At 54.3% G+C, this 27,706-nt stretch overlaps 1 protein-coding gene across 5 annotated transcripts in view; it reads right to left on the minus strand.

Annotated features, from left to right (window-relative positions):
- The window catches only part of LOC130522705 (phospholipid-transporting ATPase ABCA1-like), a 64,794-nt gene that overhangs the window by 32,192 nt on the left and 4,896 nt on the right, over window positions 1-27,706 (minus strand). For 2 of the 5 annotated variants that reach the window (XR_008949686.1, XM_057027348.1), the window contains exons 5-25: window positions 26,278-26,475; window positions 24,770-24,975; window positions 24,291-24,467; window positions 21,842-22,064; window positions 18,820-19,041; window positions 17,212-17,416; window positions 16,884-17,000; window positions 16,446-16,617; window positions 15,892-16,023; window positions 13,808-13,947; window positions 13,179-13,316; window positions 10,428-10,642; window positions 9,919-9,985; window positions 9,593-9,795; window positions 9,084-9,135; window positions 8,777-8,869; window positions 8,632-8,664; window positions 8,104-8,243; window positions 5,889-6,016; window positions 3,060-3,158; window positions 2,802-2,991 (exon numbers count right to left, since the gene is read on the minus strand). Coding sequence is in view for 4 of the 5 variants with exons in the window: in XM_057027348.1 (XP_056883328.1) it covers window positions 2,802-2,991; window positions 3,060-3,158; window positions 5,889-6,016; window positions 8,104-8,243; window positions 8,632-8,664; window positions 8,777-8,869; window positions 9,084-9,135; window positions 9,593-9,795; window positions 9,919-9,985; window positions 10,428-10,642; window positions 13,179-13,316; window positions 13,808-13,947; window positions 15,892-16,023; window positions 16,446-16,617; window positions 16,884-17,000; window positions 17,212-17,416; window positions 18,820-19,041; window positions 21,842-22,064; window positions 24,291-24,467; window positions 24,770-24,975; window positions 26,278-26,475 (3,150 nt within the window). In the remaining variant the exon portion in view is untranslated. Of the gene's footprint in view, window positions 1-2,801; window positions 2,992-3,059; window positions 3,159-5,888; window positions 6,017-8,103; window positions 8,244-8,631; window positions 8,665-8,776; window positions 8,870-9,083; window positions 9,136-9,592; window positions 9,796-9,918; window positions 9,986-10,427; window positions 10,643-13,178; window positions 13,317-13,807; window positions 13,948-15,891; window positions 16,024-16,445; window positions 16,618-16,883; window positions 17,001-17,211; window positions 17,417-18,819; window positions 19,042-19,657; window positions 19,881-21,841; window positions 22,065-24,290; window positions 24,468-24,769; window positions 24,976-26,277; window positions 26,476-27,706 lie in introns of those variants that run through there. The other 3 variants (XM_057027349.1, XM_057027350.1, XM_057027351.1) reach the window with 3 other exon arrangements.

The following is a 27,706-nucleotide window of genomic DNA, read 5'->3' on the forward strand; positions in this document are numbered from 1 at the left end:
ACGCCGGCAGCAACACAAATCAGCAGCCCGGAGGATGGAGGCTGATCTGCCGCCGCTGTCCAAACCTTCCTGACAGTTTGCAGACGCTTCCTGCTAATTCAGCCCTAAATCGCCGCGGCGTTCCTTCGCAAAGATGTCGCCGAGGCGGGCTCGTGGTTTTCCCGCGGCGTGATCGATGAGGCCGAGGAGATTCATTTGCGAGCAAACTGTAGTTATGCCGTTCCTCCGAGTAATAAAGGCATCAATCGCAATCCGGCGAAGGCGGCGGCTTCATCAATTCCTCCGCACGCACGACGTCCTCTTCATCCACGAAGGTTAAATATCGCCCGCGAATGAGATTCGATACCTCTGAACTGATAACGGCCTGACTGTTGCCGCCATTTCCATGGAAACAATGATTCCATCGCGCCTCCCGCGGAGAAGCGCGCCGCTCCCTCGTCTTTTCTGGAGCTTCTCAAGGGCACGCCGGGAGGACGGGCAGGATAAAGGATAAAAAAGGAAAGTCGTGTGTAGCGGCTCCACGTCGTCATGAGTTATTCATCAGGGCGAAGCTTTCGGGTCAGAGGAAGCGCATTCACTTACGGCCTCGCCGCGCCGAACCGCCTTCTAGCGGCGCTGTTAGCGACCTCTGTTCCGCTGCTGATGGACATGCACTCTCATGGAAGCCTATCCGTGTTCACCGGCAGGTCATCTTTACGGTACCGCCCGACCACAAGCCCTCTGGGCGCTATTAAACAGTAGCTTTGTGAATAATTGTTAGCTGCGGTCCAACAAACGAGTAAGCTAGAGCACTTTCATTAATCAAGCGTGCTTTTCCCATCGAAGTAGCCTCGCAAAAACTGCTTATCCGTACCGGATCTGGACTGGGAGAAAGCAAGAAGCTGTAAATAAAGGAAGTGATGCAAGTCAGTGCAACAGAGCGCGGCGGAACGGGCCGTTTTAACGAAGCAAACGGGACCGCAGAGAGCTCGTTATTAGCCACAGTTAGCGCGGCCTGATCAAACGGAGGTGGGGTTGGTGAAACAACAAAGGAGGTTGGATTAAAAACCGGGTCGGAGGTCCAAGGAAACCAGGAGTGGATCAACAAACGGGAAGCTCTTGACAGTTCTGCCATCAGCCGCGACCAAATGTCACGGATAAGGAAAAGGTCACCCAAAGGCCGCGCCGCTTGTTCCACTGTCTCCGCAATCATCCTCCGACAGGATACCTGGACGGTCGCCGCGGTGATGTGGCCTTGTCACGGGAGGCGGCGTCCTGGCGGACTCACGCCGGCTCAACAAGGCGTTACGGATGTGTGGAGGCTGTGAAATGATCGTCTGAGGGAGGTGGAGGGAGTTGGATGTGGAATAAAAAGCACCCCGACCTTTTCAACGCTTTCATTTCCTGTCCTGACTATTAGATCCCTGCGCCGTCCCTCCACCACGGCGCCGCTCCAGCGTGTTCAAGGAGGAAATGAGACAAAAATGCCACGCCGGCGATCACCCAGCTCGCACGCGTCCTCGTAGGACTGTTAGCATAGCATGGCTAGCGTCACTGGATCCAGGGGTGTGGCCTGGCACCGACAGGGGAGGGGCTTTTGATCGATTTGAAGGAACCTTTCTTAAAATCTGAGGTTCTTCATTGGTCGACCAGAGCACAGAGCGCACGCTACACCCGAGCAGGAAATCACCCCGACGCCCAACGCTCCATATTTTAGTTTTCCGAGACTCCGTCGGAGCCAACAGGCTGTTCCGAGAGGAATAATTCACAGGAAAGCTTCAGGAACAGGCTGAAGCCGGAGCCCGAGTCTCACACCCCTGCAGCCAGGAGGCAGAACGCCGCTCCGGAAGAGGGCGGAGCACAAACGTGGGGGCTCGCCATCTCGGAAACCATCTCGCAGGAACTCCCTTTTCCTCTTTCCTTCAAAGTCTGAACCATCGCAGGGGAAGAACAGATGATCTTGGCGGATTTAGGCGCCGTTAGCGGCGAGTCGCTCCGATCGAAGCCCCTTCGGAGGCAAACACGCGAGGCGCCGTCTAATAAACCGAGCGCAGCCGCCATCTTCTCCGCCGGCTTAGCTTTCTCATTATCTTTGCAGGAGAGCAATAAAACCAGCAAATGAGGCATTAATTAGAATCCGACTGGTTCAGTCAGCAGAAGGCGGCCGGTCGGGGGGGACCATCGATCCGGACCGGGGCGAGAGCCTCCTGAGGTCAGCCGCCGCGACACTCGCCCTGGTCGCGTATATCGTTAAACGGACTGTAAAAGATCGGTATCGATCCCCCACCGATGTGAGGAGAAAGCCTCGAGATCGGAGGAGGAGGAAGAGCTGCCGGCGTGAAGTAAAACATCCCCGGGGGTCAAAGGTCAGAGGAAAGGGGACACACACGAGACGGGGGAGCCCCAGCAGCCGATTCAAGATTTGGGCTGGAATCAACGATTGGTGCGGACCTCCTGCCCACCGAGGGGGGGGGCACAAAAGGCTGATTTCCATTTTGCAGCGCGATGCAAATTCCTTGTTAGTGAGGACATTTACATTTTCAAATCAGAGGGATGCTGACGGCGGCGTTCGGGCAAAGCCAAAAACCTGCATGACAGGCACGTTTTATTGGGGAGTCGTTAGCATTTAGACACAGTAGCTCGCACGCGTGTGTGTGTGTGAGTGTGTGTGTGCACGTGTGCTGGGGGTGCCTCTAAAATGACGACTGCATCACTTCCATTCCCACCAGGAGAAGGACGTCCACACGGGTTTTAACGCATCGCTCGCCGCCGGATGCTAGCGTTATGCTACTGCTTAGCGGGAGGAGGGTTCGGGAACACACCTGAGGCGGCGGGAGGCCTCCTGCTCCGGGTGGACAGTCGGGCAGCATGAGGGAGCGCTCGGGCGTGCTGCACTGGCAGGAAGGGGAGGGGTTAGACATGCTCCAGTTCCCGTTGAGGAAGATGTCGGCGATCGACGGATCGACCGGCGGCGTCGCCCATTCAGAACCCCGAGAGGAACAGGGAAAATTCCTGGAAAAAGGAAAGTTTCATCGGTGTTGGGTGCATGAAAAAAAACCCACTTTCTCACGTGGACTCACGGTATCGGATCTCCCATCATGCAGCGGGTCCCGAACCCCGGCGAGTTGACCAAGGTGTCCACCACCCGGGACACGTCCACGCCGTCTGCTCCGTCATTGCTGTAAACAGTAGCAGGTTACGACAGGATTTGTAGGGTCACGGTGACTCATGATGGAGTTGGGGGGGGAGTTGGGGGGCTAATTCAGCGTCTGTGGCGACACGCTGGACCTGAGTCATGTGATCTCCCCTCACCTCACAGAAGGTCTGAACATCGGGTCCAAAAGGAGCCGAGCCAGCAGCTGTTCCGGTAGGACGGGCGCGTGGCTCTGGTCCTCACTAACCGCCCTCATGCTATGAGGGCGGTTAGTGAGTAATAATAATAATAATAATTGCTCAGTCGCTTCATTAAAACGTCAACGCAGACCTGAGGAATCGCATCAAAGTTCCACATGTTGACGGAGGAGCTCGTTAGATTAGTCGCTCGTTGCTACGTTAGCTACGTTAGCTCTGTTAGCAACAGCTGAGCGGCGGAAGGGATTTTTTAATCAGCGTTGAATCTCGATGGTTCCGACCCGGACAAAGAAAGAGTGCCACCTTCTGGTGGTGCTGACCTTCAAACCAGGCTAACGGCGCCGTTTCGCTGCGGTGCCGGACTGTAACCCGGACTAACGGGGGTGGGTGGAGCCTCCTAATCCATCTTCCACTTGAAACTCGATTGTATTGTTCCACTTTCACAACTGATTAGGATTTTAGAAGCCGATTTATCTGTGATTTCGCCTCAGCCAGGCGGGAGCTAGCTTGGTCGTTAATCTTCAAGCTATCTCGCACGGGGAGGCCCGAATCTGATGTGATGGATTTGGGCTGAACGCTGCGCCACAGAGCTGCTCCTGGAGGTTATTTTAGCATCCAGGTCGTAAACCCAGAACCCGTCCGGCAGAGATTCTGTGTTCAGAACCTTTCCATTGCTATGCTAGCGTCGGCCCTTTGTCTCAGTTAAACAATCTCCCCATTCCAATTTCTTTCTCATTACGACGCGCAGGGACTCTGCCCTTTATCTGACGCGTACCGGGGGAGCTAAACAGCGTTTCATAAAGACCGCCGCCATGGCGCCCTGCCAGCGGTGGCCGCGCTCCAGCCTCGCAATTTGGATTAATGCATCACCCGTGGGCCAAGGTCATCGACGCGACCTTGGCGATCCAGGTGTCTGATTACGGGGCTGCGCGTTCCACAATTAACGGCGGCCGGCTCGGCCCGATGATTAAGGTTAATAAAACTCTCCAACAGTTACGATCGCACACCCGGAAAAGTGCGATATCGGAGATCTGAGGCAGGATTATAGCATTAAAATGCTAAAGCGACACCTGCATTTTATTTCACATTAAACATCTGTGTTTTAGGCATTTAAAACCCCTGAACTTTGAAATTGCATCAATTATGTTGCTCAACCACGCCGAGCGTAAAGGGCTCATTGGCATTTATGATGTCTGTAAAAACCGCAACACTCGTCTGGATGAACTTAAGATGAAGAGGCGCGCTAGTTTTAATTGCGCCGTCGCCGTCGGGCAGGATGTTTAAAAATCACTCGAGAGAAAAGACAATGTTTAATAATTGGCCAGCGGGAAAATGTCAGAGAAACTCGGGTGTTAAAATCCGCCACGTGAGAGCGGATCCCGGAAACGTTCCCAGGAATTTCACTTGGCCGATTCTGTCCGACTAAGTGCCGGTGACACATATCAAATACAGGCGGTACGAATGCTAACGGGGAAAAGTACGTCTTGTCAGTTTGGGTTAAAGTTGTGAAACGGCAGGTGATCCGTCGTTTAGGGACATTTCTGCACCCGTCAGGAAGTTTTGGGCAGGTCGAACTTGTTGGGAGCAACTATTTCATGGATTGATGACTCCTGCTAACGCTACTATGAAAGTAGCATTAGCAGGAGTCCCAAACTGGCGCACAAGAGCCCAAAAACTGTTTCTAAAAGTGAGTTCTTGCAGGATGAAAGAAAACATTTGCCAAATTCGTGAGGATACGACCCTCCCTGTCCTACCACACATGGGTGGAACCCCCACGCTGCTCGGACGGGTCAACGGAACGACCAGGACTCGAGTCCTCACCTCGGAAAAGAGACAGGCGCCATTTTCGAAGGTGTCAGACATGTCCAGGTTCTTCTGAGCTCTGGATCATTATAAAGGAGGAAATCTGAGCAAAAACGTGTGATGGAGCAAAGGAACGACTCCCGGAACGTCGTTAGCGGACACCAAAGGCCGATCTGGTGCAGCCAGTGGAACGTCTGGGTCACCCAGCCCACGGTGCCGCTGAGATCAGATCGGAAATAAAGCAGATTCTGGCTGCGGTTGATTATTTCTTTCTTCAAAGTGAGTTTGTGGTGGGGGGAGAGGATGCTGCAGGTGGCGGCGGCTTCGCGCCGCAGGAACAGAAACAGCTCTGAGATCAGTTTCACGCGTCGGCCCAGACGGGCTGATTGGGATTCAAGTGGCCTTTTGGCGTTGAAAGGGATCATTTTCCTCCGGCTAACGTTGGAGATGGTCGGCGCCGACGTGGAGATGTTATCAGCGGAGACGCTCGTTTCATGTCGCCGCTCTGTTGAGGATGTGCGCGGCGCTGCGGCCAGATTGACGACCTCGGCGGCGGGCGGAGAGGAACCCGCCGATCCGCCTTTGAAGCCTGATCCCGTTCGTCTCCGCCGCCGCGGCTGCTAACAGCCGTCTAAGCGGGCGGCGGCTGCCTCTGGGCGAGCATCACAACGGTTTCATCACCGCCGCCGCACTACAGCACAGGGTCAAAATCGCCACGGTAACAGGAAGTAACCGAGCCCTGGTGAGGGTCTCACCTGTAGAAGGTGGTCTGAGGCAGGTCGTACATCCAGGGCTGCAGCTCCAGGCTGGGGAACTCCGAGAACGGTGGGACGATGAGGGAGAAGACGAGAGCGAGGCACACAAAGACGGCAGGTAAGACCACCTGGGGGGGGGCGGAGACGGACGTTAGCCATCAGTCCTTTCGTGACGTCTCCCCCCCTGGGGGAAATGTCAGATACATTCCAATAACCCGGTTGAGACGCATGCTAATGGAGGGAAGATTGAAAGGCGGGAGGGTTTCATCATCGCCCCCCCGGCGTCCCGGCGCTGTCGTTACGACCGATGCGATCAACAATAACGCGCTACCGCGGCAACAGCGCTCCCCCATTAATACGCCCCCCCACCAGCGTGTTTGGCCTCCCCTGCACGCTTCATGGGTTTGATTAAACACTTCCTGGACGCCCAGATGTAATTACTGGCTCCTCTTCTCCCGCGACGTCGCTTCTTTGGGAGGAAACAGGCGGCGGCGGCGGCGCTTTTATCCACGCGTCCCTCCTGTCGTCGCGTAATTCTCTTTTCATCTCATTGTGTGAGCAGACAAAAAGGTCAGCGGGGGGGGGGAAGAGCAAAACATCTTTAATGTTTAATCATTCTTAGCCGGGCCCACTCGCGCTCCCCCCCCCCCCCGCGCGCTCGCGTGATTAATTGCGGGCCGCGCAATTTGCCGCCCGATTCAAGATGCTACAATCGGAAAGCACGAATTTATGGAGCTTGAAAGGGAGATAAAGAGAAACTTAAATGGCAGATGGTGAAAAGGGAGGACGGATTCTTCCTCTCCTCTCTGTCTCTCGGTTGCAGGTGACAGCTAGCGCTCCCGGGAACGCCGCGCGGCGTTCACCCTCCCGTTAGCAGGATCGGAAAATAGTTCGGAAACGAACGCCAAAACACGGTGAAAGCGCGTTTGGGATCCGGCGAAGCCAGACGGCGACGCGCCGTTGTTTTTTTTTACGTCTGGAGGATCAAAACACCGATCCGGGGCAATCATCCGACCCCCGGTGTTCCTAGGCGGGGGTGGGATCAGAACCCGTCCACGCGTCCGCCGCAGCACGTCCAATTACTGCCTCCCTGCGCCGCCGCCGAACTCCAGCTCCCGTAAATCACCGCTTTTGTCTCTCGTGCCATAATCTCTCGTAAACTCCCCGAACTGCCTGTAGTCCCGGAGATTACCTCACCGCACAGGCGTGGGGGGGGGGTAGACAATGTGCAGCCTTGTCCTGACACGCTGGTGCTGTTATCCTTCTATCCAGCCCCGAGGAGGGACGTCCAGCACCGACAGTGACTAATGAGGGTCGCGGAACGCCGGATGATCCTGCGGCGCTCACACAGGCGCCGCGTTGTTCTCCCCGACGCACGCCGGTTGGCGCCTTTGTGAGGACGCTCGGTGGTAGGACGCGTCATGGCGCGACTGGGAAGATGAAAGCGGCAAGATTCCTGGCGAAACTCTCCCGATGGGATGATTTACGACCCACCTGCAGTACGTTCAAAGGCGCGATGCCTTCAATGGCAGCAGGACGGAACAGCTTCACAAAGGACTCATCTCGTCTCAAACCGAGCTATTACCGCGGTAGCACGCCTCGCTACCCCATTAACCAACCCAAGTGTCCCAACAAGAAGAGTCAACATGCATTGTGAGAGCTGTAACGGCGCCCTGAATCCTGATTGGTCGCCCGTCCATCAAAGCGGCTCTCTGTTTGTTGGTTTTGGCCTCCCGAGCAAACAAAATAACGCCGACGTCTGCTGAACAGGCTAACAGCGCTCTGCCGTCTGCGTAATTGGTTAGCAATCACGTACTCACGTCATTAGCATGTGTGGGGAAGCGAGGGGCAAATGCTAACAGATTCTCAGCCTCTCGGCGTTTCCTTTAGCTATTCTAGTTTCCTTTAGCTATTCTAGTTTCCTCTAGCTATTCTAGTTTCCTTTAGCTATTCTAGTTTCCTCTAGCTATTCTAGACAGTTCATTAGCGCCTCAACGCTCCTTAAATTCCACCTGTTCCTCTTCTCTTTTACTGCCTCCCGGCGGCGTTTTTCCACGCCACTTCGAGACGGAAGCGTCGGCGGCTCTTGCTCGATCGTACCACGTCATTAGCTGATGTTGAACACCAACGTGTATTTGGTATTAGCCTGCTTTGATCCTCCCACGCGCTCCCGCTCGGACAGCCCTTCATCAGCGTGACAGACGGAGGCTATTACCTGGGCAACGAGTCCCTTGCGGCTCCTTCGGGCGTAGTGGAAGCGCTTGATAAAGAGTGCCAGGAACTGCCTCCTGATCAGGTCCAATCCGGTGATGACCCTGGATCCCTTCCCGCTGACGGCGGCCTTCCGATTCAGGTCTGTTGGGGACATTAACCCATCGTATTCTTTATCATCCGCGCATATGTACAAGCGGTTGGGAGGCTAATGGGCCGATCACGTCTCGGCGCGGCACTTTCTGCTTTCATCTGCCACGTTTGAGCGGCTCCGCTGGCGGGAAAGGGAGGCAAACAAGCTCCGGCAAACAGGGTCTGATTAAAAATCATTTCAGAAGGAGCGGAATTTCTCTCACGTCGGTCAGGCCTGAGAAGCGGAGAGGGGAAATTTGGTTGGAGGTGATTTATTCCGAGGACGGAGCGCTTGTTTGTGCCCTCTTCCCAAAGCAGCCGCTGAGGTGAAACCGTCAATTTGGAGCGGGACTGGGTGGGAATGCTAAAAAACAAGATGGGAAAAAGGTCGGGCGCTCACCTTCGACCTTGTTGGAGAGCTTCTCCCCGTTTCCTGTAGGAAGAGACGTGCAGGTTAGCCACAACAGCTCCGGTTCTGCTCCCGCGCCGTCACATTTCCAATCTTTATGGTGTTTTAATGCACTGAAAAGTAGATCTCGGATTGCCTTTGATGCCAGACAGCCGCTCGGGTCGGGCGGTGCCGCTCCGCTCCGATGCGCGGGAGCTTCGTCTGCGGTGTCTGGTCGACAGCTCCGCCGCTGTGGGAATACAAATAAGAGATGTTGTTCTGGTCCTGACCCAATTTAAGGGTTATAAATAAGAATGGGAAGGGCTGCCCGACACAAGCACAGGTGCTTTTGGGGAAAATATGGGATGTAACGCGAAAAAGTAAAGTTGTTGGACACAGTTGTCCGGACACAAACACACACACACACACACACACACACACACACACACACACAGAAACAAGACCTTCGTGGTTGCTAGCGTCCACTCCAGTGTCTTCAGCCACTTTCAGGAAAATCTGTGAAAAAAACAAGCTTGCAGTTAGCATAGCCGCTAACCCGGCTAAAGCCCGGTTTTCCGTCATAAGTAATCTAAAGGTGATCTGATGATTCTGACCTCTTTAATACACAAATGCTCCTTTAACAATGTACACAATTGAACCTATATCGTAGGTTAAAAGTAGCTAAAATTCCCACTTTACTTGTGGATTTCGAGCGGTGAAAACAAGTTCGGCTCACAAAGCTGTTGAGAGAAAACTAAATTTCGATACACACTTCGGAATTCTTCAAAGCATATTTTCACCGGAGAAAAGGTTGGCGCTAAAGAAGCGCCCTCATGCACGTTCACACTTTTGTTCAACAAAGCCAAATTTTCCGAGGGAAGCGTCGGCGTGCGGCCGGTTTTAAACTCCCTCTTAAATTTCCTCAACACGGGGTGACCCCGGTGGGAAGAAGACCAGGAGCGGAGCGCTGTACCTCCTCCAGCGTGGTGTCGGAGATGCCGTAGCTGGTGAGGCCGAGGTCAGACATGGCCCGGTCCAGATCCTGGAAGAGCTGAGCAAAGGTTCCATCTCTGGCCCCGCTGTAAGGCAGGACGAAGGTGATCTCCTGCCCGACGCTCTCCAAGAAGACCGCCTCGGGGACGCGGCGCCGCACCAGCTGACCCACCGCCGTCAGACCTGGGGGACGCACGCGGCGGGAAGGAGAGCGTTCAGAAAGTGGGACGAAGAAATCCATGTCCTGCCTGTTCTCCTGCTGCTGCTTCATGACGTGAGGTGGAACACGATGGCGACGGTCCCTACCTGTGGGGTCGGGGGGGCTCCAGCTCCGGCTGCCGATGCCCTCGTCAGGGCTGCAGCTCCTCCTCTGCTGGAGGTCAAAATCAGACAACCACAACTTAACAACGTCTCCGAAACACAAACACGCCACAGCAACCGGCCACGTGGTGCGTTCAGGGGTCATTATTCACCATGGGACGAGAACGTTTTCCCTATAAATCACATTCCTTCCTCACTCAAATTCGGGTTATTTAATTATCTGAGGCGACGCTGCTCATCAGAGAGTCTGCAGACTGATGCTAATTGCTCCAAACCCCGCTGGCGTCAGCCGTTAAGGCGCCCACACCGAGGGCGCCGGGCGCCGCTGGTGGAAATCACCCCTCTTCCCGGTGACAATTAGCATCATCCAGCGTGTAGGTGTTTTCAGTTGTCACGCTGGGAGAGCCTCGACACGGATCATCGGGAGGGAGATGGATTCAAGTAACAGAAGCTAACGAGGAAGAGGAGGCAAACTTCGGGCTCTGTTCCCTCACCTCCTGGGCCTGATCCTGGATGATGCCGCCCCTCTGGGCCGCCATCTTCGCCGCGCCGTCCCTGACCAGGGTGAGGTAGTAGCCCCTGCCAAAATACTTCTTGAGGAAGAGCGAGGAGCCGCAGCAGCGCAGCTTGCCGTGGGAGATGATGGCGATGCGGTCGCCCAAGATGTCCGCCTCATCCATGTGGTGCGTGGACAGGATGATGGTGCGGCCTGCCGGGAGGCAAAAATAGAGGCTGGATCAGCGTCGGCGACACCAAAGAGGGCGTGAGAAATAAAAAGAAGCGATGACGGCTAAAAACGATCTAAATCGGGCTGGAAGAAGTAGGCGGACAGTGAAGGATCAAACATGCTAGCATAGCAATCCGTCACCAAACTGTTGATTCCGTGTTGTTTTTAACCCACGTGGCGACAAAAGAAGCTGAATTAGTGTTGGTGTGAATCTGGGATGGAATTCGGAGACAAAAACCGAGGAGTTGCGTTGACAACGACAGCGCGCGGTGATTCGCAGGTGTGCTAATCCGCTCGTATCCCGCTGCATAGCATCGCACATGTTAATTATCACCTTCCGCAGGAATCAGCGGGGAAAAACCGGAGGACCGGGAGGCGCAGCGTGGCCACGCCGCCGCCATTTAATCCAACACAAACATTTACCTGACAGCTTTTATTGTGAAGGTGAGAGCAGAATTAAGCCCCAATGCTCCGGGCTAATGCTAGCAGCCAGGCTTTAAAATGTAACCGTGCCGCGGTGCATTTGCGAAGCAGGACTTCAAACCTGATTTAGATTCACATTTCATAAAATTTTCAAAGCAAAATGAGGCTGAGGTTTACAAGGTATCTGTTGCTTAGCAACACACAGCTAACATTAGAATCCTGCCACGTCCTCGTTAACATGGCTGTTAATTATATAGAATGTGGCAATGACAATGTTAAAGTACACACGTGCACAACTTTCAGGAGAACGTTAACGGAGGCTGGAATCAAACAAGGAAATGAAAGGCTAAAACCTCCCAGAGCGTCACTCCAAATCAAACCATTCGGATCTATTTTCCACCATCAAACGGAGCATCAAACATCCTCCAATAACTGAGGAGGAGTTTCGTAAAGCGAATGTCTCCTCGCTCGATGAATGAGGCCTCCGTCTGAGGCGTCAAGGATCGCTCCGACATCACCAAGCGTGTCGGCGTGACGCGGCTACCGACCACGCTGGTTCCCAGCGGAGGCGCCACGTCAAGCATCCTCGTCCACAAACAGGCAGGTGAGGCGTTCGCGGAAGCTCCGGCTGTTCAGCGCCGGCGTCGTTGACCCGAAAGGTCGCGCGGGTCGGCGAGCTCTTTGTTGAGTTTAACCTCGTCTCCGGAACGACAACGCAGGCGCCATTTTGCCCTCTCCAGTCTGGAGCCACGGTCAACCATTCCCAGTCGACCGACGGTCCGAAATCCAGCCAAATAAAGTGGGAGTCTACTTTAGAAGAGGAGGAGAAAACTCAGAGTTTTCCTGAAGCTGTGCTCAGCCTACGGAGGGAATGAAAAACATCTAATTGCGGCGCATCAATTAGGGGAGGAAAACAAATGTGTTTGGGCTGCCGATGGCCCACAAAGGTGCCGTGATTTATGGCGCCCGGCGGAGCATCGCGGCGCCGCGCGATACATCAAAAAGGGCCGCGAGTGTTGGGCTCACGAGGCCGAAACTCCCGACGTTCCCGCTAAATCAACCACGTGGTTGCCCGCGAGGACAGAAGTAAAGCCTTAAAAATACAGTCCAGGTTTCCCAGGCAGCCTCCTGGAACGTCCTCCGACCGCTTCCTGCATTTGATGCTAATTTTCCAACCTTTCTGGCCGAGGAACGTTCCAGAAGGTGATTCCACATTCCAGAACAGCAGAAACCAGAACCAGAACACGGAACACAACGTGAAAATAGCTTTAAAAACGCTGCCGTTCCACAGGAATTCCCATTCACGGAGCACGTCCACGTTTTCCCGCTGAAAACGGGTCAAACGACAATCACATGGAAACGAACGGCCGCTGTTTGAAAAACGGACTTTTAATGAATGCGGAAAATCCGATAAAATCGCCTCTTTGTGCCACAAACGTCCCCCTGAAGGTTTCATTCCTGCCTTGTAGCGTTTGGATCTCAATGTTTTTGTTCAGGGCCAATCTTTCCCACTTCCGTACAGCTGACCCGTTAACCCTGGAAACGCGGAAAAATAAGCACTTCGTTGCTGCAAAACGCTGCGGTAGGAAGGACCACATTCCGACCCAGTGGGAATGTGTTTTCATTAGAACGGAGTTATCTCGGCCTCCCAACTGGAGTGAAAGGATTTGATTAGAGAGGGAGAAGCTAATGACACGGCAAGGGTGGAATGTCGCTCAATGCACATTAAACATTTAGACATCTGTCGACAGCAACGTTTTCCGTAATGTCCGCGCTCCCGCTCGCAGCCACCGACGGAGCCGGGCGTCCACGGCTGCCTGACGGATGGGACGGGACAATTACGGACTCTGTTAAACAGCAATGTCAATTAAAGCTCCTCGGATTCACTCGTCTTCGCCTCCATTTCAATCTGTTGCCGCGCAAATTACGATTCCTCTCCGCCGGCTTCGGAATCGCGGAATGGTTCATCACCGTGGCGGGGGCACTGCAAGATTTCCTGGGAAAGGTTTCACACTTCCAGACAGGTTGGTGGCTCCTTCAGCACGTGCGGAAGGCCGACCCCCCCCCCCCCTCCTTCCCGAGCTTCCAGTCTCACCTTGTTTGTACTTCAGCAGCAGCTCCCAGATCCCCCGGCGGGCGTACGGGTCCACCCCCGCCGTGGGCTCGTCCAGGATGACGATTTTGGAGCCGCCCACGAAGGCGATGGCCACGGAGAGCTTCCTCTGCATCCCACCTGGAAGAAAGAAGAGCAGCTAATTGATTGGAGGTCGGGGGGGGGGTGAATAACGCTAACGAGGAGGTCCCTGTTCGGTCCCGGGCCCTGTGGACCACAGCAGGAGGCACCTTTCAGCCTGAAAAGAAGCTCCGAGGAAGGTTCACAAGGAGAAACGGAGATTAACGTGCACCTTCTCCAGGTGCTTCCAGGCTCGGCGCTCCTCAAAGCGCTTCCAGCCGCGCTAATGTGGCGGAAATGTCAGCGCGGATCAACCTTGAGAGTCTTATTTCAGTGATTCTGCTCCCGAGCAATTGAGACCCGATTTATCACGCCGGATCCGCCGGCGCTCTCCCGCAGACGGCGAATTAATACAGGTGACAGGCGGGGACGCCGCACGCTTGTCTCACAGAACAGGAAGTCGCATTTGTTCCCCTGCGAGGGATGAAGGAGCACAGGCGAGAAGGCTCGGGCCGACATTCCGGGATTATTTCAGCGGGAAGCGGACGCACCTGACAGGTTCTTGGCCAGTTCTTTCCGCTTGTGGGGCAGGCCGACGTCCGCGATCATCTGGTCCATCTCCAGCGCCACCTGCTGGCGGCTGCAGCCCTTCAGCCTGGCGTAGAAGTAGACGTGCTCCTCCACCGTCAGCCTGCGGAGGCGCCAACAGCATCAGGACACGGACAGGTGAGGGCAGCACCTGCCGCTCAACGCACGTCACCGTCAACCCAAATAAACGGTCGTTATGAGTGCGTGGTGTGATGTCAGAGGTCACATGTTCCCCTACACCAAGGGTGGGGAACCCCCGGCCTCCGGGCCGTATACGGCCCACGAGACCATTTCTACCGGCCCGCAACGCTATAAGATTTTTATATTTTATATGTGCACTTATACAGTGGGACCGTTCGCTAAACTCCGCGAGCTGTGAGTAGCAGCGGTAGCGTATTTTTGCCTTTCGTATCAAGAGGAAATCTTTTCCCGTTTTCTGAGATAAAACAGACGGTTATGTTATGTCCGAGGCAAGGTCAGGGTCAGTGAACACAGCATGTGATGCACGTAGTGGGCTGGACTGATTGACACGGACGAAAAATGCATCGCGAAACACGCTAAACTCGACGAGTTGAAAGGACAGAAGCGTTTGGATAAAATTAATGCTCTTCGTCGGAGTTTGGAGGCTCAACAAGCAGCTTTCACACGACCATGTACCGACAGAGAGAATATTACACGTGCAAGTTTTGTGATGAGTGAATTAATAGCCACGAAGCTGAAACCTCACGATGAAGGAGAGTTCGTGAACGCGCCTCGTAGCCGCCGCTGAGGCGCTCGCGCCGGCCAACGTAAAATTGTTTCTAAGCGTGAATTTTTTTTCGTGAATAACTATTGAACTAAGACATACAGTATATTGTAATGATTCCAGTGGCTAACGGTATGTTTTTATGGTCAAGGAATCTAAATATGTAGTCAAAGTATATGTGGGACTAATATTTATGGTGGAAATCACAATATGCCAGGAATTGTTGCGCTTGGCGGAGGTCTGCGCTCTCCGAGTGATTTCTAGTTGTTATTATTATTGTCTTTATCTTTCTTTCTTTTCATTTATTTTCTTGATTATCTTGTTGTATTGCAGTTTTTGTGAGTAGAGGCCTCGAACAGGCCCTTACGGGTCTCTTGCCTCAACTCTGCACCTCTTTTTTTTATTGTTTTGTATGATCATGAAAACATATTTTACTTGTCATTTTATTCTATTTTTTTTGGTGATTTTATATGCATGTGTGCTAAATAAATAATTCAAACTCAAATGCAGCAATCATGAGACTTAGTAACACAGTGGTTATAGACTTTTTTTTGTCTTTTTTTTGCATCCCTAGGTATGTGTTCATAATAGTATGGCCCTCGGAGGACTTTATAAAAATTGAAATGGCCCTCGATATGAAAAAGGTTCCCCACCCCTGCCCTACACAATGGCTTTAGATGGGGTTTTGTATGCAGTGACAGTTGGCCGCCTCTAGGGGAGCTGTGGAGCAAGTCCCAGAGCCAGAGAGGCGTTCTGTCCTGTTTTCGTTAGCGTTAGCATGCTAAAACAGAATGAATCAGCAGTTTTGAAACATTTGCCCCCAGCATGACAGACAGTGTGCGTTCATTTTGACGCGCGCCATTCCGACGTTCCCTGAAGGCAACATGATTAAGCGACGGTCTCACCCTTCATTTCCAAGGTGTCACTCATCATTTTACCCCCCCCTCCCGAAACGTACGACCTGGAACTGACGTGGCTCCGCCGTGTCGTTGTTTACCTGATGATGTGGTGGATTTCTGTTAAGTAAACACCCTCCTTCTATGTTTGCGCTGAATTTTTCCGCCCCACTTGACTGAAGCTCTTCTGGGATTAATTTTAATTAAAGTGAATCGCGGCTGCTCGGGCGGAATTGTGATGTGGAGACGCGGAGACGTGAGTGATTACAAAGCCGGAGAAAGGCCGACGGCGGGTCGGTGGAGGGGGGAGAGAGGCGCTGCAGGGAGAGAGCAAAGTTCACGGAGCACCAGAGAACCAGGAGAGAAGGCCGACCGGGATCAGACCGGAACCAAGACGCCCACTCACTCGTTGAACAGGACGTTGTGCTGCGGGCACATCCCCAGGTACCTCCGGACGCCGTCCATGTCCGTGCGGATGTCGTATCCGCTGATGAGAGCGGTTCCAGACGTGGGCGGGAAGAGTCCCGTCAGAATGGACCTGGGCGGAAGAAATGAACGTGAACCGACAAAGGAAAAACGCAGCGTTTCCTGTTAGCATGTGGCTATTAGCCGGATACCAGAAGCTCTTCCACAGAGGTCAGACCGTTTGACCTTTGCCTTCTAAAATATTCCCATTTCAACAAACGCGACACGGAGGAAAAGTTCCAAGGTATTTGCGGATGAATCCTGGCGTCGACACTAGTTTGGAGCTCCGCTGTGCGACCGTCCTTCCTTTGTCCTTTCCTGCGGCGTTCCGTTACCGTCACTCGGACCGCCGCGTTGTGCGTTCCAACCCCTCAAACCTGCTTCCTTCGCTGCGGGGTTTCGTTCCCCGTCATCCAAAAACATCCCCACACTTCCCAGGAATTCCCCTCAGTAAAGCCGGAACGTTGCAGCCCAGGCGCGGATCATCGGACTCACATCGTGGTGGTTTTCCCGGCTCCGTTGTGGCCGAGGAAAGACGTGATGTGGTTCTGGTAGAAGTCCACGCTCAGCCCGTCCACGGCCAGCTTCTTTCCGTTCTTGTAGATCTTCACCAGGTTGCGGATGGAGACGCCGGCCTTCACGTCGGGCGGCGGTTTCTCCAGGTATTCTTTAAAAAACACACGAAATAAAAGAAGAAAAAAAGAAGAAAACATCTCAAGCTCCTAAAGCATGAAAATAAGCCGCACGTCTCGTTACTCAGGATGCTAATTGGGAACTTTTTTAGCGATAACGTTCTCGGTGAGATGCTCACCTGCCTTCCCGCCGCTATTAACACTCCCAGTGTCAAATCAGGCGATAATCTTTGGTTGCAACCCCTCCCAATTAGCTCAGCCCCAATTATTTTCAGCCTAATAAGGCGGAATAAAGGTTTACCGCTCTGTGCGACGGCGTCCTTCAGCAGGTCGGGGTCATCGTCCATCGCCGGTGTCGTCCCGCACCAGTAGGAGGCGGTGAAAGGGAAGTACCAGGGCTTGGGGATCCCGTACTGGCCTGGAAAGCAACATTTCAGGCACGAACAACAAGCTAGCATGTTAGCTAATGTGTTTGTTTCCTCCCGACAGCGCGGCGCAGATCCCCATTTCTTTTGATTAAAGGAAATTTCAGAGGCATTACGGCGATCACCGTTAGCTGCGCCAGGTGCTAATCTGCATAAAACTCAATCAGCGCTGCTGTCAGACGGTAACAAATCAGTTTCAGCCACCTGGGAAGACGTTCTCGATGTACCAGGTGAGGGTCCAGTACAGCGCGGCGTCGAAGAGCATCATGATGATGGACAGGGTGAAGGTGTAGGACTCGCCTCCCTCCGGACTCTGGCTCATGTTGGACCACTGAATCCCGACGCCTTGCTGCTCGTATTTGGCAAAGTTCTCGCAGCCGTAGCCGAAGGCCACGCACGAGAGGACGCTCTGCAGGCGTGGAAAGAATTACACTCAAAAACACGTGTTTCCTGCTAACCTCCAGCCTGCTACGCTATCCCACTTTAGCATAAACACATCATGTACACAATCTAGGCTAACCAGCTAACGTTCTTCTCCCAACAGGGAATGGATCGCCCTCTCTGGTGCTAGTTTTCAGGTACGAAAAGACTTATTGGGGTTTAACTTCTCTATAAAGGGAAATAAACATCGTGAGGAGCCATGCGCGGTTCTACCGGAGGACGCTGCTAACGCTCTGCCCTTGGTTGGCGCTGCCGCAGAAGCTTCTGCTCAAGCGTCGGAGGAGAAGCTCAAATCGCGCAGCGACCCCGACAGCGAGGCCAAAGCTCTGGCCCACGCTGCTGGCAGGCGGTCACGGGCCGAGGGCCGAGGGCGACGGCGGGGGCCAGCGTGACGCCCCCGCTGACCTCTGACAAAATAACAGAATCCAGTTTTCTGGATTTGGAAGCAGAAAGCGGTCGGATGGGGCCACCTTGTTAGCCTCCAGAAACGCTGCCTGAAGCTTTTCCCACAATCAAAAGCTGTCAAAAACCAGGTTAGAACCCGGTCCGGGAGAGTGCGCGGGTAGGTTGCTAACGCTGATGCTAAAGTGCTGTAGAGGGCAGAGGCATCACGCACACGAGCCGCTTGAAACACCGAACATCAAAGCAAAAACCAATCAAATGCCAGAGAAGTTTGAAGGGATTTATTCCGAGGAAGATCACGCTCAGCGGCGCCGTCGACGCTAAAACGCGGCGCCTCTGAGCTTGAAACGTGGACGCGGAGGCGACTTCTGCCAGGTGAAAACTTTTGATGTTATTCGCTGCTGCTTAGCGATAGCCCGGGAAGACGGCCGCCTTTGTCGTCCGCCGATCCCGCGGATCGACGGATAAGGAAACATCAGTGGCCCGGAGCTCCGAATCGAAGCTTTTCCGCCTCTTTGTCCGCAGCCAGGACGACAAATGATAGCAACATCCGGGAAAAGGTCAGGCTGAACGGCTACGCTGAGGATTGAGCAACGCTGATCTATTCATCTTCGGAGGACTCGGGAGGACGCGGCGCCGCGGCGCCCGTCGGGCTCCTGTCAGCGTTCCGTGCTCCTGCTACCTGAAGATCTGCAGGTTTAGCAAAACTCTCCGGGCTCGTGCCAAAAACACGTCGGAGCAAATCGGAATCAATGCCGCGACCCGGCGCCTCGTTGTCAGCGGAGCTGCTCCGATTGAAGCAACTTCCTTTCATGGCAACAAAGCCCCGATGAAATCTGACTTTATCTCCTGGGTCCGGACTCGGCGGCGGCTGTCAGGGAGCGTTAGCGTTTGCGTTGGACTCGGAATACAGCCGGCCGCGGCGCTGACAGCCGGGTCGGAGCGTGTCGGAGATTAGGCTGTACTCACCACGGCAACCTTGGCGGGGAAACCCATGACGTCGCTCCAGGCGTAACAAAGGACGTACGGCAAGTAGAGGGCAAAGTAGATGAGGCCGCCGCACGCTGCCGCCAAGTTGGCTTTGGAGAAGAAGACGCTAATGAGGAAGCACTGAGTGATGGTGGTCAGGCAGAAGACCAGCAGGAAGACGAAGATGAGCGAAGGGTCGCTGTACTGGAGGACGCCCCCGTACTGGGGACACAGGGACACAGGACGTTAGCGCTCGCATCGGACTCTGGACCACATTCGCGACTTGTGATTAGCATAGCTGATTGATTAGCAAGCAGATCTCACCCCAAACTGTCTGATCATGAAGCTCAGAGACGGCACCTTTGCCATTAGCCTAACGTATGCAAGCTAGCCCGTGTGTTAACAACACAATGCCGCTAGCCTGAAACAGACCCGACAAATGAGATCAAAGAGGAATGAGTGCTATGCTAACGTGCGAGGGCTAAGGCTTCATCATCAGACGATCTGGGAGTGGGCAGAAGAGGACCCATCACCAAATTTAGCCTGTTCCGAATCTCCGGCATTTACCCGTCATCCCGGTGCTCTCTTCCCAGACGATTGACAGCATTCTGGAGCATTTTTAATGGACAATGACGCCAAGCTCGTCTAAATTTCTAGAGATTAAATGAACTCTCCGAGCGCAGCAGCATTAGCATCGAGTGGAACCATCTTGTCTCGCCGTTTTGGCTTCTTAGCATCTTTCCGGGTTTAAAACAGGTCCCGATGTTGTGCCGAACACCGATGACTTGGTAAAATTAGCTCCGGGTCCTCCTTTAACAGCTAAATCACCAGGAATCACCTTGAGTATTAGCGTGAGGAAGAGCGCGCTGAGGGCTAGCAGCAGGCCGAAGGACGCGGCCCAGCTCAGCCAGTAGATGACATTCCTCATTCCCATGATCCTCAGCGTCTCCTTCAGTCTGGCCTCTTTCTCGGCCACCACGCCTTTGACGATCATGGCCACCGAGTAGATCCAGGCTAACGTCATGAACAGAGGCAGCGAGCGCGCCAGACTGCGGAGGAACCTGGAGGGCGGAGCAGCCGCATCGGGGCGGAAGGACGTTCCCAATCATGTCCACGAAACCACAAAGTTGGAGTGTTAGCAACGGAAAATTGGACTTCCTCTTCAACGAGGAGGTCATATATTATCACCACGGATACGGAACACGTTAGCTTAGCTAGCCTTCTTTGAGGCAGGGGGCCAGCTGACCAGAGACCCGTCTGGAAGTCCTGAACAGGGACCCAGTCAGGGATTTCAGCACCGCCCTTCTTTTTTGGGCATGATGGGCTGATTGATGAGATGTCAATAGCCGTCTCCCAACTGTGAAGGTGCTCCCGGACGCAGACGCCGCCGCCGCCTGCCTCTTTTCCCCGCCGCTCTCCGTCGCCGCGCGTAACAAATTAATCACGTTTAACGAGCCGACGGAAACGCAACAAGCAGGATTTGGCAGCCGGTTTCCCGCCGTCGCATCAAGGGCGCCGCGTGTAGCCGAACCTCGTATCGCTCCAGCTTTCCCATCCTGCACGTGTCATAACGCCGGTATTACCTCTGGAACGGAGCGGCGGACCCACGGTGGACTCAGGTGCGGACAACAGACGGCGTCGTTGTCACAGTTGATCCAGATCCGGCGTCCCGGTAATCACCGTTTGATGCGCTATTATTATTAATGCGCTGAAAACGGCCGTGAAATTAGCATCCAGGGCGGCGCGGAAACACTCCGGGCTCGCCGCCGCCGCCGCTGCGGCTCCAGGGCGCTTCGCTAACTCAATTTATTGTTATTAATGTTTACGAACGGTCGCAGCCTTGCAAACACATTAGGCTGATGGGAAATTACACTTCAAGCAGCTGTTCAAATATCAGATTTTATTTGCCAGCCACACTTCCCAATTAAACCCGGGAAATTGATTAGGGCGATTTGAACAACACCTTTTTTTCCATTAGCGGCGCCGCCACGACCGGGCGAGCGACGCCGCATCGTGGCCTCGTCCGTCTCCCGGACGGCGAGATTAGCTGCCTTTCTCCTGACGGTTCCCATCGGCAACGGGGTGACAGGAAGTGCTGTGCACCACCGGGAAGCGCCCAAACGTGCGCTCACGCTCGGCTTCGCCTCATAAATTCACCTCACTTTTGCGCGCGGAGTTTTCCAGTGATGATTGATGCGTCTGAGCCATTAGATGATTGCGCTAGCTGTCACTCATACATCACCATAGCGATGACGCCGCCGTATGGATATTTCCTCCCTCGCACGCCGCTCCGGGGTTTAACCAGCGTGCACGGAGACGGAGAGGTGTCGAAAGGTTCGATAATCCGACCCGAGAGCTCGAACAGGAAGTCTGCGGCCCCCATCCTGACTGACAGCTCAGATTTGTCTTCGTCAGCCGGGCGGGGAGACGCCGCATGTCCGGAATTGTCTCTCGCATAATCCATCTCCATCGTTTCCGTATGAGATCCGTATTAAACCACGTTTACTCCCATCCAGCCGGGAGCGTTGCGTCAGGAAGGGCATCGCCGGGCCTCCTCCCACTCAGGGTTATTACCCCAGCACATTCAATAATGCTAAGTAGCGCGCGGCGTTCCGCTGACGCATTCTCGTCACGTTCACGGGAACATTCCCGGGAACGGCCGAACGGGAACCGTCAACAAAGCAGGCGATGAAATCACACCAACACAGAGGAATTATGAGAGGTTTGCCCGATTGTTGACCCCCGGGACGGAATGATTCGGAGCTGCGATGGCTAATTAGCTCTGATTAACAAAATGGAGGAACCCGCAACACAAAGCAGGAAATGGGCCACGACGACACAAAATGTGGACTCGGAGCCGTTTTTGTTTGGCGCCGTTGTTTCCTTAAATCAAAGGTCCGGCGTGCTTGTTAGCATTAGCGCCGTTCTTGCTATCTGCATTCCGCACCTCGAGAATCCCACAAACTGTCGTCGTTCCGCATCCGATGCTTTGTGTTTCGCCCTCCGGAACGTCTCCACTGACCTTGACCATGACACTTATGAGTGCGCAGGGGACCGTGAGCAGGACCAGGTTCTCCGTGAAGCTGGCGGCCCAGAGGGCGGCGTTCTGGATGCCCACGGCGCGCAGCACCTCCTTGAGCCGCAGCTCCTTCTCCAGCACCAGGCTTTTGATGCTCATGCACACGGTGTACATGAAGGCCAGCACCAGCATCATGGGGAGCATTCCCGAAATCCCCTGGATGAAGCTGCTCGCAGGAGAGCAACCGGAGAGACCTCGTTAGCATGGCGACGCCGGCGGTCCCAGAACGCCGCACAGCGCTTGTTTACGCCGCTAACGGAAGATTGTTTTCGCGTTCCCATCAAAGTTCCTCCGCTGAGGACGACCCCGGTCGTATTATTCAACGCCATCGAGCTAACCTTCATAAATCTGACGTGTTAGCTCGATGGAGGAGCCGCGGCGCCGCGCCAGAGATGATGCATGATTTGACGCCGCTACGACACAATAACGGGATATTAAAGCGGCTCCGTAATGCCACCAAAATGTCATGTCAATATCTCCTCCTCAGGCCGGCACAACAAAGTGCTTCCTCGGCTTTATTAGACGGTGACAGAGACGGTGACAGAGCGGCGCCGGAGAGATTCAGAGAGATTCCATAAGTCGGCTTTGTATTCCGCGCATGCTAACATCAGCAGACCAATAAAGATAACACTAAAATACATTTAGCCTTAAACCCGGGCAAACTGCTCCCGTATGAGGGATGCGGAATGTGCGCATGCAGCCGGGAATTCAAAGTTGGGGGCTGCTCACTGCTGCCCCCCACTTCCTGTGGAGGTGATGCTAATCCCGGAATTATCTGGCAGATTCCGTCTGAGTTGACTCCATCGGAGCGGAGCGGTTGTGTTGGGGTGGATCAGTCATGCACGCCGTGTTTGACACCGACAACCTTGCCACCAGATGCTCCTGAATTATACATCTGATCGATCAAAGACGCTTAAGTAATAGAACTCCAGGCGGGGCTGCGCGGCGGCGCTCCGGTTCCATCGGCGGCCTAAATTTAGGGAACTTGAGGACTGTTCGGTGAGATATTAGAGCACTCGGTCCCCAGGGAGCAGCTTTTGTCTCATTCGGAGTAAATATACCCGCGTCTGTCTGGAGCTGAAGAGACCCAATGAGCTCATTTTCAAGCGCGTGCACGTGCTCACGGCACACGCTCCTCAGGAGCCGACGGCGTTCTCGTTCCCCGAGACGGAACGAGCGTCGGATTAAAAGCAACGCCTGTGATGTTGAGACCTGAAAAAGGCCGCGTGGAGCTCCTAGCGCTGCCACCCTGGTGCACCCAGGGGTCCCGGAGAGCTGAGGCCACCCGGAACAAGGTGGATGGGAAGACCGGTTGCCAGGGGAACCCACTCCAAAGGAAAACCGTTGGGGTTCCAGTTGTAGCCTATCAGTTATTTCATCTGCTAACCATGCTGATTATATTATATTATAGCTAGCGCCTGAATAAAGCTAGCTGTTGTTGAAAATCCTCCTCAGCAGATGCACCCGCCCGACCCGACGAAGGACGTTATGGCGGCTCAAAAGGCCACGACGACGATGAAATAAGCAGCATTAGCGCGCTAACGCCGCACCCGCACATTTCCAGTCAGCTGGTTTCCGTTATCGTAGCTTCAAATGCCAGCTGGGACGACGCGGACACTGGTTCAAAGGTCGCGTGGTGGACGATAACGAGGTCAAGGCTTTTTTTTTTTTTTTAGATTTCCACCGCCGGCGGCACAACAGGAGATAAAAGTCATTACTGGCTAAAGTTCTTCCCCCGCGATGCGTCTTGTCTTGTAGCGCCCTTCTGTGTGATGTCACTCTATTATTTATGAATGAAATAGCAGTTTTTGAGCATTAATAATTTATGAAAAAATGTTCAAATGGCAGCAGAAAGACTGAGTGTGTGTGTGTGTGTGTGTGTGTGTGTGTGTGTGTGTGTGTGTGTCTACTCGGAGTTCCTTATTGCAGGTGTGATCGGGAGATAAAGACGAGAGGAAAAACGGCGGCGTGTTCTACTAGCTTCTGTCAATAAAGTCGTGTCGTCAATTTGCAGGGGATGGACGCCAGCGATGATGTCACCGGACCTCTGCGGCTCGCGCTGCTAATGCTAACGCGCGGAGGTGTGCCCTTTTCCTGCAGAGGAATTCACAGAAGAGCGGTGTTGCTATCTGGGCGCACGCTAACGCCGGAGCAACTTAAAAAGGCCGGCGAGGACTCGGGGTGGTTACGTGAATAATTCAGGACCCATCAAGTATTCAAGAACTTCCTGTGGTTTGACTAAAATCAATAGTTTAGGTCGACTTTTTCCCTCCAGTTCTTCTCTCCCACTGAGCCTCGATGCCCACTTTAATTCATCCACGCTAATGGAGGCCTTTGGCCCGGTCGTTAAAGGCTAACACAATTAGCCAACTGGTTTAGCAACGCTACTCACCCGTCGTCCACGTAGCAAGGGTACGGCATCTGCTGCGCGTACACGCCGAGGGGCGGGGCCTCCGAGGTCTGGGCTTTGATGATGCCGTGGTCCATCATGTCCTGCAGGTAGGCGAAGCCTCCCAACATGTAGCGCAGGTCGTTGAACGCGCTGTCGCCGGCGCCGGGAACCCACAGCCTTGTTAAAAGCACACACATCATCAAAGGAGCAACTGGAGAGCAGCCGGAGTGTAAAGATTGGTTTTAGAGGTCGTAGCGAGGTGAGAATATCTTCGCGGGACGCCAGGAAAGTCAGGAAGTCAGCTAGCTAGCACAGTTACCTGGCAACTATGCCAGGCTAGCTCATTTCTTTGTTAATAGTGCAGGTTGCGACCTTTAACTGACATGCTAACGTAGCGGTTAAACAGCTTTTAGAGCGCTCTTACATCCAAGGGTGGCCTTGGAACCTTTTTAGACCTTTGGAGGATCACCAGCACGTACCTGTCCTTCAGCTTCTTCGTGCCCTCCACCTCGTCGATGTCCATGCGGATCTTGTACTTGACGTGAGGCGGGGCTTCGCTGGCATCGGGGCCGAGGTTTTCAAAGACGATTCCGGCCCAGTAGGTGTGGTTCTCCAGGAGCTCCTGGGCTTTGGCGACCAGGAGGCCTTCCGTGGGGACCGCCACGAACTTATTCAGGTCCAAACACTGGGAGAGAGGTTCAGAGCTCTTATCTCCACTCTCAACAAGAGGAGAGGATAACAGGGACAGGCTAGCTGACACAACTAGATAGATAGTTAGCATAAAGGACAGCTAGCGACTAAACTGCACACAGGCTGGGGGGGGTGGGGGTGTCTCACCCATATCATCACTGCCCCCCCACGCGCGCTGTAAAACAAAAGATCGCATTAATTCCGAACACAATCAACGATCTCGGAGACCGACTGGTCAGTTTGCTCAAGCGTTGAGCCAAGTGGAGGAAATCCTTTTCATAAATGCCACGTCTGATGTGGCGCCGCGTGACATTTACACTTTTCTCCCTTTTTGATCTTAAAGTCTCAAAACCGTGATGTTTCTGCGCTAAGCTAGCTTGTTCTTCGGGGAGGGGGAGAGGGTTCTTTAGCATTTGTCCCTACGCAGGCTGGCTGCAGATACTTGACGTTCACGGACTTGAAGATTCCGAAAGCTCCCCTTGTCCACCTTGGGAGCCCTGATCCGGGCAGGGCAGGGCGCTGTTGAGCAAGGCAGCAGCGGTGGCCGGTGGCTCCAACTGTGCGTGCTAACTCTTCCCCGCGTACGCGGATGGCACCAAACCAGGAAGCCATGCCAGCTGTAAAACGGGAGCAGCTTGGTGGGCACTGATTTACCATTAGCGCTTCACTCTCTCGTGCACGCACGTCCACGGGTGCACGAGTGAGCGGGAGCACGGTGCAAACGCAGCTCAACAGATGGGCGACATGTTTGTCCTTAACATGAGCAAACTTTTCTCATTCTTATTTCCGCCCCAGCAGCCACAGCAGATGACGTTCCGCCTCGCGGCGGCTGCCGTTAGCATCGCTATGTCGCATTATTTGCCTCACGGCTAACGTGAGCGCTCCAGGACCCCACGTACGTCCTCCCAGGACCCCGAGATGTGGACGGGCAGATAAGAGGGCAGCACACGACCGAGCGGTGGCGAGCAAAGAAAACCCGGACGTCAGGGATCTGTTTCCGGGAGGGAAAAGAGAAGCAAACGGCATCGTGCCTGGCGAGGATGCGGCCTGCTCACGTCCCGCTGGGGCGGCGGCGGCGTCTCGGTAAATTATAGAGCAGCGACAGCGACGGCTACGAATACATCATCAGGAGACAAAAGAGGCTGTAAATACTGTCATCTGCTGCGGATCCGAAGCCACAAAGGCCAAATGCAGCTAATCTGAATGCTGGTTATCGCTAACAAACCACTCCGAGCTCATTATGAGCCGCCGCCACCGCCGCCGCCGCGGCCGCCGCGGACGTGCAGCCGCCACTCACCCCCAGGAAGTTGGACAGCAGCGTCAGCACTTCGGTGGTGGCGTTGTAAACATTCCTCCAGTCGTACGGAGGCATCCCGGACGGACGCTCTTCCGGAGGCCCGTTGTACAGGAAGTTGGCCAGCAGCTCGGCGGTCCAGCCCGTCCCGTTCAGCCTCTGGTCCACGAGGGCGGCGAACAGCGGGTTCTTCAGCAACATCTGATCGGAAAGAGAGAATCAGTGACCGTTTTCATCGCACCCCCCCCCCCCCCGGAAGCTGCAGGATAAATAAAGGAGGAGCGGGAGGAAACACGACCTCGCCGTCGGGGAGTCGCGTTAATTAGCGGCACAAGATAGATGGCGCCGTTGGACTCGAGGCCCGCTCCATAAATCTGCAGCCCACATTTGCACGGACGGACGGAACGTTCGGGAACGCCGGATACGAGCGGGAAACCAGATCGCAAACTTGGGGAAGTTCGCCGCGTGTCGTCTCGGGCTCATGGCGGCGCTTCCTTGGGTTCTCCCTCGGAACGAGCGGAACCGTAACAGACAATAGTTCCCTGGAGTCCGTTTACCTGCTGCCCGGAAATAGAAACAATCAATCCCGACGTTCCATAACTCCGGTTTCATTTGTTCTGACGCTTCGGTGGCGCGTTGCTGCGCAGCACATCTGGAATTCCGTGGTTATAAACGCCACCTCGGAGGGGCGCGGAGAAAAGTTGGGATTCGAACATGAAACTATTTCCTCTCTCGACGTCAAACCGATGCCAAACCGCACTCCCAGTTGCCACGGTAACGGCCGGAATCCTGTCGAACCCCTGATTGCTCCTGCGTCCTCCTCCGCGGGTCCGCTCGCTTTATCTTCCATCGCACATGCGGCTCCGGTGCCGACGGTAATTGGTTCATCAACGGGAAACGCGGCGCGACCTTGGACGACCTTTGAGGATGACAAAGCGGCGGAGGCGCCGGCGTGGTCGCGAGTGGCGGGAAGCGAGAGAGGCGAGGCGGGGAGAAAATGAAGACAAAGGAGGATTGCAGGCCCATTTGTGTAAAGGTTAGGCCCGGGAAATGAATACCTGGAATGTTCGGAGCTTCCCGGGTCTGCTCCCCTCCAGCTGCCCATAAGCTCATTTGGAGTGACACCGGCGGAATGTCGGAGTCAAGGAAATACGGATGTGAGGAGACGGAGAGGAAGGGGGGGACGAGTCCACGTCCTCCACTTCCACGGATAATCCTTTCTGCCCGGATGAAAATTACCCAGCGCTTATCCCTAATTACTTCCCACCCTCCGATTCCAGGTGCAACACAACGGATTGATAGACGTGAATCAGACGTTCCCACCTGGAGCCAGAGACCTAATCCCACTTTCTCTTTTGTTTTTATCGGGTTTGACAGGACTGAAAGGACCGACTGTGGGCGGGAGCTCTTTGGATATTCCGACCGTCTCGAC

Source organism: Takifugu flavidus, chromosome 3 (genome assembly GCF_003711565.1).
Source record: "Takifugu flavidus isolate HTHZ2018 chromosome 3, ASM371156v2, whole genome shotgun sequence".
Taxonomy (NCBI): domain Eukaryota; kingdom Metazoa; phylum Chordata; class Actinopteri; order Tetraodontiformes; family Tetraodontidae; genus Takifugu; species Takifugu flavidus.